Raw genomic sequence first — 12,397 nt, forward strand, 5'->3', positions numbered from 1 at the left:
CCACATGACATGTCATACCTGGGCTTGCAAAAGCATTTCAGTTGTGAGAATTTCAGATTAATCTTCATGTATAAAAAGCACCAGAAGGACAAAAGCTGTACTTGCTGAAAGAATTTCATTGGTGTGCCCTCAGGATTATTGTTGGAAACTGTTGTTGGAATGTTGTGCATTTAATTTACATTAGAAATTATAGAATCTCAATGCAAATTGATAATTTTTTCACATGATGCTAAGTGGGGCAGCGGAATATGAGAAGCAGATTAGAAATTCCAATACCTGCTCGAGAAAATATTTGTGGGGGAGCAATGGCAAATGAACTTTAATATTTATAAGTACAAATGAGCAACCCACTTCCTCAAGGAATAGTGTTGAAATAACGATGGATTAAGTTTAGTAGATTAAACGCTCAAAATCTCCAACCTTTGGAGATCAGTAATTAACTAAAGCAATTGAATATATTGACTTGTATAGGCAAAATAGAATACAAGTCATGGGGAGTCATGATTAAAAGGTTTAGTGCTTTGGTCAGATCTCACCCATAACACGGGAGACACTGAAACACTGAGGCATATAGAGAGAGCCATAAGACTGATCACTGGTATCAAAAAGCTGAGTTATGAGGAGACACTGAAGAAATTTGGAAATTTGGCATGAAAGGTGATCTTGTAGAAACATGTAAGACCAGTTGATTTACCATGGTACTACAGAATTCTTCAAATGAAGTGAAGTTAGAGCGTGAGGGATAATTGGATTGTGGCAACAATTAATGCCCATTTTAAACGTGCAAATTTTACTCTTATTTTAAAGTCCACCGATAAATTCCTGTGTCCACATTTATAATAGCAATTGCCTGTGTAAACTCAGCTCTGTTGTTATTGCGTCCTCCCTCTAGTGGTGACACTGCATACACTGGGTGATGGGTGCAAATACATGGAATGTCTATTGACCACTGTCGGCCAATGAATTTGAGGCGAGACTGGATTTCCGACAGGACATGCAGCAAAGCAAACAAAGTTTATTTATTCAGTAGACAGCAAAACCAACAGTTATTTACAGGGTCTATTTAAAAAGAGTCTCTATGAATTGCAGAAAACAACCCATACTTGTCCGCACCTGCAACAGCATCTGATAAAAGCACCGTGATTTCGCAGAATCTTACAGCACAGAAGGGAACCTTTCAGCCGCCATACCTGTGCTGGATCTTTGAACAAGATGCCCAGTTTTGTCCCACTTCCTATCTTTTCCCCATCATCCTGCAAATTTGCCCATTTACCTTTTGGATGTTCCTATGAGATCTGATTCCACTATACTTTTTTCTTGGCATGTTCCAAATCTTATCCACTATGCAAATAAATTTCTCCTCGTTTGCCTTCTGGTTCTCTTGCCAATTATTTTAAATATGACTTCTGCTTACTGATCCACTTGCCAGGGGAAACAGTCTCTCCCCACTTGTTTTATCAATACCCCTTATAACTTTGAATATCTCTAATAGGTTTCCCCTTCACCATCTCAGCTCTGAAGAGAGCAATCCCAGCTTCTGCAACCTCTCCACATTGCTGAAGCCTCTCATCCCTGCTACCATCCTGGTAAATCTTCTCTGTCCCCTCTCCAAGAATTTGATATCCTTTCTAAAGTGTGGGGCCCAGAATTGTATGCAATAATCCAGCTGAGGTTTAACTAATGATTTGTAAAGGATTAGAATGACCACCACCTCTTATTGTTCAATGCCCCTATTTACAATGCCCAGTTTTTAAAAAAAGGAAGCTGTGCATTTAGATAGCACTTTTCACGACCACCAGATATCTTTAAAAGCTTTATAGCCAAGTAAGTACTTTTTTGAAGTATTGTCACCATTGTCATGCAGGAAATGCAGCAGTGAATGTGTGCACAACAAACTCCCGCAAACAGCAATGTGATAACGATTAGATCATCTGTTTTTTGTGATGTTGATTGGGAGATAAATATTGGCCAGGACACCGAGGAGAACTCCCCTGCTCTTCTTCAAATAGTGTCGTGGGATCTTTTAGATCCACCAAGCCAGGTATGTTGTACCTCGGTATAATGTCTATTCCAAAAAACAGTTCCTCCAACAGTGCAGTGCTCCCTCAGTGCTTAAGCCTTTAGTGGGAAATAGCCACAGCTAGCACTGTATCCCATGCATTTCCTTAACCACCTTATCAACTTGCCCTCCTGCCTTCAAAGTTTTATGTAGATATGCATCCCAAGGTCCCTCTGCTCTTCACCCCCCCCCCCCCCCCCCCCCCCCCCCCCCCCCACCCCACCTACCCACCAATCATTCTGTCTGGGAATAGTGGTGTCACTCTATGCATCCCTATTTACAGTGTGATGTGTCTAATTATGGCAGTTTTCATTTTAAATGTCAATATTGCAGATTTAATCATGGAAAGAAAACTGACAGGAAGTGAATGCAGCCATTTTATGAAAGGTGGGTAGTTAACAGAACGAAAAATGTAAACTCAGAAAACTTTTAAATTGAATTGTGAGAGTAATGGTGATGAACCATCCCCTATGGAGGACCATAGACATTGCTCTCCATTAGAGAGAGACAATTGATTATATAGCTTGAGCAGCACCACTCCATATCAAGCTTGGGGCAGGGCAAGGAGGCAGGCCTTCGTAAAGCACCACCGCTGGTACAGGGATTGAATCCCTGCTGTTGGCGTCATTCTGCATCACTGCCTCCGAGGATACAGGTGTAAGCTCTTGAGGCTCTTGGAGAGGCAAGGTTTGATCAGGGATAGTCAGCATTGACTTTGTCAAAGGGAGGTCATGCCTAACAAATTTGATTGAATTTTTTGAGGAGGTGACCAGGTGTGTAGATGAGGGTAGTGCAGTTGATGTAGCTTTTATGGATTTCAGCAAAGCCTTTGACAAGGTCCCACATGGGAGACTTATAAAGAAGTCAAATGCACATGGGATACAGGGTAATTTGATAAGGTGGATTCAAAATTGGCTTAGTTGTAGGAGACAGAGGGTGATGACAGAAGGATGCTTTAGTGACTGGAAGCCAGTGTCCAGTGGTGTACCACAGGGATCTGTGCTGGGTCCCCTATTATTCGTCATTTATGTAAACGACATAGATGACTATGTGGGCGGTAGGGTTAGTAAGTTTGCGGATGACACAAAGATTGGCCCGGTGGTTAACAGTGAGGCTGAGTCTTGGGCTACAGGAAGATATAGACGGGATGGTCAAATGGGCAGATAATTGGCAGATGGAATTTAACCCTGAAAAGTGTGAGGTGATGTACTTTGGAAGGAGTAATTTGACAAGGAAGTATTCAATGAATGTCATGACACTAGGAAGTTCTGAGGAACAAAGGGACCTTGGCGTGTGTGTCCATAGATCTCTGAAGGCGGAGGGGCATCTTAGTGGGGTGGTGAAAAAGGCATATGGGACACCTACCTTTATCAATCGAGGCATAGATTACAAAAGTAGGGATGTCATGTTGAAGTTGTATAGAACTGTGTGCAGTTCCGATCGCCACATTATAGGAAGGATGTGATTGCACTGGAGGGCGTGCAGAGGAGATTCACCAGGATGTTGCTTGGGATGAAACATTTAAGTTATGAAGAAAGGTTGGATAGACTTGGGTTGTTTTCGTTGGAGCAGAGAAGACTGAGAGGCGACCTGATCAAGGTGTACAAGATTATGAAGGGCATGGACAGGCTGGATAAGGAGCAGCTGTTCCCCTTAGTTGAAGGGTCAGTCACAAGGGGACACAAGTTCAAGTTGAGGGGCAGGAGGTTTAGAGGGGATGTGAGGAAAAACTTTTTTACCCAGAGGGTGGTGACGGTTTGGAATGCACTGCCTGGGAGGGTGGTGGAGGTGGGTTGCCTCACGTCCTTTTAAAAGTACCTGGATGAGCACTTGGCATGTCATAACGTTCAAGGCTATGGGCCAAGTGCTGGTAAATGTAATCAGGTAGGTAGGTCAGGTGTTTCTCACGTGTCGATGCAGACTCGATGGGCTGAAAGGCCTCTTCTGCACTGTGAGATTCTTTGAGGCAAATTGACGACTGATATTCACAACCTTTTCACACAGAATAATTAATGCATGGACTAAACTCTTGGAGAGAGTAGTAAAAGCAAGAACCAACTGGATGCTGTAGTGGCAGGACTTCAGGGTTTTTCTGAACAGAGATGAGCCAAATAGCCACCTCATTTGATTATTTTGAGACGTATAACTTTACAAAATCCTGGAAAAAAAGTTACGTCTAAGCTTTTCATCTTGCGCTCATCAGGGCACTCGTAAGAATAACAACATAAGGAGAAAACAACAACCCTGTTTTAACCAAATAAAAGAAGTGACAGCCATTCGCTGACTCATTCCTTAGGGCAATGCCATGACCAATCAGGGTCAAGCTGCCTGGTTTAAATTTCAAACAATGCTTGGCAGTTAACTGCCTGTCACCATCAGTGGTGCATTCTCCATGGCAACATCACTTGCCAACCAATCAGCACTCTCTTCACTTACAGTATAGAATCTCAGAATTTTAATGGCACAGAAGGAGGCCATTCGGCCCATTGTGTCTGCACCGGCTTTCCAAATGAGCATTATGACCTAGTGCCATTGCCCTGCCTTTTCCCCCCTTACCCCTGCACATTGTTTCTATTTAAATAATCATCTGATGCTGCCTTGAATGCCTCGTTTGAACCTGCCTCCACCACACTTCCAGGCAGTGCTTTCCGAACCCCAACCACTATTTCTGTGAAAAAGTTTTTTCTCACGACATATTTGCTTGTTCTGCAAATCACTTTGAATTTGTGCCCTCTCATTCTTGATCCTTTTACGAGCAGAAATAGCTTCTCCCTATCTACTCCGTCCAGCCCCCTCATGAGGGCTTTATAGAACATCTCTATCAAATCTCCTCTTAGCTTTCTCTCCAAAGAGAACGGTCCCAACCTCTCCAATCTACCTTTGTAACTGAAGTTTCTCATCCCTGGAGCCATTCTCGTAAACCTCTTCTGCACTCTCTCCAATGTGTTCACATCCTATAATTTGGCGCCCAGAATTGTACACAGTACTCCAGCTGAGGTCTAATGAGTGTCTTATGTAAATTCAGCATAACCTCTTTGCTCTTGTGCTCTATGCTCCTACTAATAAAGCCCAGAATACTATAAGCTTTATTAACTGCTCTCTCAACCTGTCCTGCCACCTTCAATGATCTATGCACATATACACCCAGGTCTCTCTGTTCCTACACCCCCTTCAAAATTTCACCCCTTATTTTATATTGTCTGTCCCATGTTCTTCCTACCAAAATGTATTACCTCACACTTCTCCGCATTGAACTTCATCTGTCACCTATCTGCCCACTCCACCAACTTGTCTATGTCCTTTTGAAGTTCTACACTGTCCTCCTCACAGTTTACAACACTCCCAAGCTTCATGCCATCCGCAAACTTTGACATTGTCCCCTGCACACCAAGATCTAGATCATCAATATATATCAGGAAAAGCAAGGGTCCCCAACATCAATTCCTGGGGAACTCCACCAAAAACCTTCCTCCAGCCTGAAAAATATCCATTGACCACTACTCTCTGTTTCCTATTTCTCAGCCAATTTTGTATCCACGTTGCTACTGTCCCTTGAGCAATAACTTTTTGAACAAGGGTGTAATGTTTGTAATTCTCCAGTCCTCTGGCACCTCCCCTGAGTCTAGGGAAGACTGAAAAATTATGTCCAGTGTCCCTGCAATTTTTACTCTCACTTCTTTCAATATCCTTGATGCACCTTTTCTGGTCTTGGTGCCTTGTCAACTTTAAGTACCGACAGCCTATTCAACACTTCCTCCTTATCAATTTTGAACCCTTCTAGTGACAGAATTTCCTTGTCTCACCATGGCCCGGGTAACACCTTGTAAAGCCGGATTGTTGTTTTCCCCTTATACTGGTATTCTTGCAAGTGTCCTGATGAGTACAAGATGAATAGCTTAGACATGTCAGAAACAAAAGTAAAAAATAAAAATACCTGGAAAAACTCAGCATGTCTGACAGCATCTGTGGAGAGGAACACAGTTAACGTTTCAAGTCCGTATGACTTCAACAGAACTAAGGAAAAATAGAAGAGAGGTGAAATATAAGCTGGTTTAAGGGGGGGTGGGACAGGTAGAGCTGGATAGAGGGCCAGTGATAGGTGGAGATAACCAAAAGATGTCATAAACAAAAGGACAAAGAGGTGTTGAAGGTGGTGATATTATCTAAGAAATGTGCTGGCCATCTATCCAGCTCCACTTGTCCCGCCTTCTCCTTAAACCAGCTTCTATTTCACCTCTCTTCTATTTCACCTCTCTTCTATTTTTCCTTAGTTCTGTTGAAGAGTCATACGGACTCGAAACGTTAACTGTGTTCCTCTCCTCAGATGCTGTCAGACCTGCTGAGTTTTTCCAGGTATTTTTATTTTTGATTTTGTTTTGGCTTTCCAGCATCCGCAGCTTTTTGCCTCTAGCTTAGACATGTCTCTTTTTTCAGCAATGCTCAAGTTCTATACCACAATGCAACCATTTTTAAAATCCCATTTGGACAGGAAGTAAAGCATATTCCTGTTGCTTTGTTCAATTCTGAATGTCACAAGACATTGATTTATTTTTTGAAATTATTATAATTCACAACTGTAGAATTTTAGAGAAGTTTGAGTTAAGCAAACTGTTAAGCAAGACTACCCTACATTTTAACAGCCATTGACTTAGTTTGGTCAATGTGAAAAACAATCTTAGTAATATTCGTTGTGTCCTAATATTTACACCTTAAGGCTTTTTTCAATATTTAAAATGACAACAATGTGCATTTATATAGTGGCTTCTAACCCTTAAAAATGCCCAGGTGCTTCAGAGATGGAAGGAAAAAAAATTAACCATGAAGCCAAAGATAGTGAGCAAACCAAAAGCTTGCTTAAAAAGTTGGGTTTGAAGGAAGATCACAGAGCAAAAAAAACAGAAAATGCTGGAAAAAGATCATAAATCAGTTCGAAAGTTGGAGAGGCAGAGGGAAATGGAGAATTCTGTGAGGAGAGGTTGTGGTGCTGGAGGAGGTTATAGTGATAGTGAGAGACAGAACAATGAAGGGATTTAAACACAAGAATGAAAATTTTAAATTTGAGTTGTTGAAGGGCTACTAGCAAATACAAGTCAGTGAAAACAGGAGTAATAGACGAGAAGGACTTGGTGCCGCATTGGTTTGGTGCAACAGAATTTTGGATGAGTTAAACTTGATGGAGGATGGGAGGCCAACCAGTAAAGCAGTGGAATGATCAAACCTGGAGCTGACGAATGATGTGCATGAGTCAGGGATGGAGGTGGACTAAATTAGAGGTGGAAGTAGGCAGTCTTTATGATGAAGAGAATACAGGGATATGGAACAGTTTTTTAAATTCATTTGTGGGATGTCAAAGTCTCTGGCCAGGCCAGTGTTTATTGCCCACTCCTAATTGCCTTTGAGAAGGTGGTGGTGAGTTGCCTTCTTGAATCGTTGCAGGCCATGTGGTGTAGGTACACCCACAGTGCTGTTAGGGAGGGAGTTCCAGGATTTTGACCCAGTGACAGTGAAGGAACAGTGATATATTTCCAAGTCAGGGTGGTGAGTGGCTTGGAGAGGAACTTCTAGGTGGTGATGTTCCCATGTGTCTGCTGCCCTTGTCCTTCTAGATGATAGTGGTCGTAGGTTTGGAAGATGCTGCCTAAGGAGCCTTGATGAGTTTTTGTAGTGCATCTTGTAGATGTACATACTGCTGCTACTGTGCGTTAATAGTGGAGGGAGTGAATGTTTGTGAATGTGGTGCAATCAAGCGGGCTGCTTTGTCTTGGATGGTGTCGAGCTTTTTGAGTGGTCTTGGAGCTGCACACATCCAGGCAAGTGGATCCATCACACTCCTGACTTGTGCCTTGTAGATGGTGGACAGGTTTTGCGGAGTCAGGAGGTGAGTTAATCGCCACAGGATTCCTAGCCTCTGACCTGCTTTTGTAGCCACAGTATTTATATGGCTAGTTCAGTTCAGTTTCTGGTCAATAGTAGCCCACAGGATGTTGATGGTAGGGAATTCAGCGATTGTAATGCCATCGAACGTCATAGGGCAATGGTTAGATTCTCCCTTGTTGGAGATGGTCATTGCCCAGCACTTGTGTGGCGCAAATGTTACTTGCCACTTGTCAGCCCAGGTCTTGCTGCATTTGGACATGGACTGCTTCGATGTCTGAGGAGTCGTGAATGGTGAGGAACATTGTGCAATCGTCAGCGAATAACCCCATTTCTGACTTTACGATGGAAGGAAGGTCATTGATGAAGCACTGAAGATGGTTGGGCCCAGGACACTACCCTGAGGAGCTCCTGCAATGATGTCCTGGAACTGAGATGATTGACCTTCAACAACCACAACCATCTTCCTTTGTGCTAGGTATTTCTCCAAACAGCACAGAATTTTCCCCCTGATTCCCATTGACTTCAGTTTTGCTGGGGCTCCTTGATGCCATACTCGGTCAAATGCGGCCTTGATGTCAAGGGCAGTCACTCTCGCCTCACCTTGGGAGTTCAACTCTTTTGTCCATGTTTGAACCAAGGCTGTAATGAGAGCAGGAGCTAAGTGGCCTGGCGGAACCCAATCTGGACGTCAGTGAGCAGGTTATTGCTAAGCAAATGCCGCTTGATAGCACTGTTGATGATGCCTTCCAACATTTTACTGATGATGGAGAGTCGACTGATGGGACAGTAATTGGCCAGGTTGGATTTGTCCTGCTTTTTGTGTACAGGACAAACCTGAGCAATTTTCCACATTGCTGGGTAGATGCCAGTATTGCAACTGTACTGGAACAGCTTGGCTAGGGGCTCGGCAAGCTCTGGAGCACAGGGCTTCAGTGCTATTGCTGGAAAATTGTCAGGGTCCATCGCCTTTTCAATATCCAGTACTTTCAGTCATTTCTTGATATCATGTGGAGTGGCACTCCTGGTTCAAGTTTGTTGCAACAGCATCAGCCTTATCTTTTGCACTGATATGCTGGGCTTCTCCATCCTTAATGATAGCAATATTTATGGAGCCTCCTCCTCCAGTGAGTTGTTTAATTATCCACCACCATTCACGACTGGATGTGGCAGAACTGTAGAGCTTAGATCTGATCTGTTGGTTGTGGAATTGCTTATGCTGTTTGGCACACAAGTAGTCCTATGTTGTAGCTTCACCAGGTTGACACCTCATTTTTTGTCATGCCTGGTACTGCTCCTGGCATGCCCTCCTGCACTCTTCATTGAATTGATCCCCTGGCTTGGTGGTAATAGTAGAGTGGGGGATATGCTGGGCCATGAGTTTACAGATTGTGTTAGTGAACAATTCTACTGCTGCTGATGGCCCACAGTGCCTCATGTTTGCCCAGTCTTGAGTTGTTGGATCTGTTCAAAATCTATCCCATTTAGCACGATGGTAGTGCCACACAACACGATGGATGGTATCCTCAGTGTGAAGACAGGATTTAATCTCCCTATTGTCTGTGCAGTGGTCACTCCTACTGATACTATCATGAACAGATGCATCTGCAGCAGGCAGGCTGGTGAGAATGTGGTCATATATTTTTACCCCTCTTTTTGGTCCCCTCATCATTTGCCACAGACCCAGTCTAGCAGCTATGTCCTCATCGCACTACATTGCTTGAAGTCACATGTAGACTTGACCAGGTAAGGACGGCAGATTTGCTTCCCAAAAGGACATTAGTGAACCAGCTGGGTTTTCACAACAATTGTTTTATGGTCATCATTAGACTTTTAACTCCAGATTTTTACTGAAGTCACATTTCACCATCTGCCATGGTAGGATTTGAAGCCAGGTCCCCAGAGCTTAACCCTAGGTTTCTGGATAACTAGTCCAGTGACAGTGCCAGTACATCACCACCTCCCCTTAAAAGTATCTTGATGGTTTATTTAAAGTTCCTGATATAGGTGAAATACAACTGTTTTTATTAAAATTGATTGATATGGCATATGTTAATTGGAAGTAAACAGAAGCAACTATATTAGATAATTTAGTCATTCAGATTTTGTAGACGCTAATGTAGTTCTGGGTGCCTTTGTCATGTCACTTTAAGGTACATGGCTTTTAGTTTTTTAATTGAGCTCTCTGCATCCTGTAATTTTTCCAGTAACATTTAAAATGAGTAACTTTAATTTTTGCAAATACTCAGGTTCCTGGAATGTTTCTGAAACACATGAAATTGCCTTACACAGATGTGCATTTTAACAATTTTCTACTTTGTTTTGAGCCATATAGGATTACTAATGGCAATGCAAGTTCCTCTCAATGCACTGTGGGTATTTCTTGGCACATGTCCGTAAAAGCCTTCATTTGCAAGTGAGATCATTCTGAACCTGTTGTTTGAACTGATTAATATGTTTATTTTTCTTGAAGTTATTAAAATAGAGCTAGTACAGTAGTGTCTATTTCTTATATCACTGGGTGTGCAGAGACATGCTTGCTTTTATATAAATGGCCAAGTATGCAGGTACACATTCTGAACTAGTGTTTTACATGTATGCACTTACACAGATCCTTTATTTTTCTGCTTACTGTAGTTGCATCGAATTATCAAGGCTGGAAAAGGTGTGAGTTCATCTCTTGATTTGTGCTATTACCATGGAAACCAGGCTTTGGAAGCCCTCCGATGCTTTCCTACTTCTGAAGCCAGATCAACTCTGGAAAACATTGTTTATGCTGTGACCAAATTCTGACTGGTGGAATTGCACATTGACAGAAATCAAACTATAATAAATCTTTGTGGATAAGCTGTTGGTGAGGCCTGCCACTTAATCTTACTTTCTTTAAAAAAATGAATAGTTTGTGGCAATTGAAATGTTGCACAGCAATGGAGAAAGGCTGTACTTTTAATCACAGTGAAACAAAGCAAGATAGCAAAACCCTCCCCGCCCCTTGTATGCCTGCAAACAAATTTGCAGAAAGGTCAAACAGTTTTCCCTTGTCATGCCAGAAGCACACTGGAGGCAACAAGGGCAGAAATAATTAATGAGATTTTCTGCTGTGACCTCAGCAAATGGACAGGAAATAAGGCCGTATTGATTGGACACAACCAAGGATGGCGCCACAGTGGTGGCCTGTGGTTTTTCCCTACACTTGGAGGGCGGGGGTGGGGGTGGTGCGGGGAGGTGGTTGGAATGAGACTGCAGGTGTTGGAAGAAACACTTCATAACCTGTCTGATAGATCTGCTATGTCAGAATAATAGTCCAGTTTGTCACCGTGCAGGGCAATTGTAAGGATAAGGATTTTTTCTGAGTAGTAGCTTAAAAAATTGTAAATTGTCTAAGTTCTGATTTGTGAATTGTGGAAAAGATAGTTTGATTTACACAGAATATTGTACTTTACACATACAATCAAGATTTTTTTTTCACCATTTTTTTGTTACTGTCAATTTTTCTTTAGGGATTCCCTGTTTGTTGGGAAAGTCCATGTTTATACCTTCAGCCAGGTACAGCTGTTAACTTGTGTAATGCTACAATAGCAAAGAGATGATTTGTTTACTTATTAAAGCTAGTAAAGATTTATTTATTAATTTGTACGTGCCTGTTTTGCATCCTCCCAAAAATTTGCCTTTTTGTGATTGTATCTGTTGATGGCTCTAAACAAAGGTTGAGGTATGTTTTTATAATAAAATGCAATAACCAAAATGTATCTGTCTCATACATGCATGCTCTTTCCATTAATCTTGCACCTTTGTCATGTTCATGCTGAGAAAAGCAATTGAAAATAAGTCCCTTTTTAACCTTAGGACTTAGAGATGTCTTGCACTGTGAAACACACAATGACAGTAGCAGTATATGGGATATCAAGTCTGTAAATTGACACTGTCTCTATTTTGTTCATAGAGATGATTTTTGTGGTTTGCATTCATGCAACCTGAGAGCAACGTTGACAAGAAGGCTGAGTTTACATAAATGGTCTGGATTGCGGCTAAGCTACCTTTCTTTCTTCTGTGGTGTAATTACAGCCCAACTTTAATCTGAAGACAGCTAGCACAGCAAGCAGATTTTATTACCAAGTTCACTCAAATAATTAGCGTGTTTACTTTCTCCAGACTCCTGACAAAAAGTATCTTGCCAGTCAACTCCGGCTGCTTTTTGCAACAACTTTTGTTGTCCTCTCTATGCTATTTCAGCACACTAAGAAAGCATTTAAGAAAAACGATTTTCTTGAAAGATGACGTGGGTGTAGTAGGTTTTGTTTTCCAACTGGATGCCCTTCCAAAGCCAGGTGCTCAGAGGGAAATATACGAACATACGAATTAGGAGCCAGGGAAGGACATTCGACCCCGCTCCGCCATTTGGTAAGATCATGATTGTGGCCTCAACTCCACTTTCCTACCTATCCCCCAATACCTTTTGACCCT

The 12,397-nt window shown here is 42.2% G+C and overlaps 1 protein-coding gene across 6 annotated transcripts in view; it reads left to right on the forward strand.

Moving 5' to 3' along the window:
* Window positions 1-11,678, forward strand: part of pdss2 (prenyl (decaprenyl) diphosphate synthase, subunit 2) — a 221,873-nt gene extending 210,195 nt beyond the window's left edge. For 4 of the 6 annotated variants that reach the window (XM_041187216.1, XM_041187215.1, XM_041187217.1 and 1 more), the window contains exon 9: window positions 10,571-11,678. In XM_041187216.1, the coding sequence (XP_041043150.1) occupies window positions 10,571-10,726 (156 nt within the window). In that variant the 3' untranslated portion in view covers window positions 10,727-11,678. Of the gene's footprint in view, window positions 1-1,864; window positions 1,900-2,392; window positions 2,447-10,570 lie in introns of those variants that run through there. The other 2 variants (XM_041187221.1, XM_041187218.1) reach the window with 2 other exon arrangements.
* The last annotated feature ends 719 nt before the right edge of the window (window positions 11,679-12,397 follow it).

The sequence above is a fragment of the Carcharodon carcharias genome, chromosome 5, assembly GCF_017639515.1.
Source record: "Carcharodon carcharias isolate sCarCar2 chromosome 5, sCarCar2.pri, whole genome shotgun sequence".
Taxonomy (NCBI): domain Eukaryota; kingdom Metazoa; phylum Chordata; class Chondrichthyes; order Lamniformes; family Lamnidae; genus Carcharodon; species Carcharodon carcharias.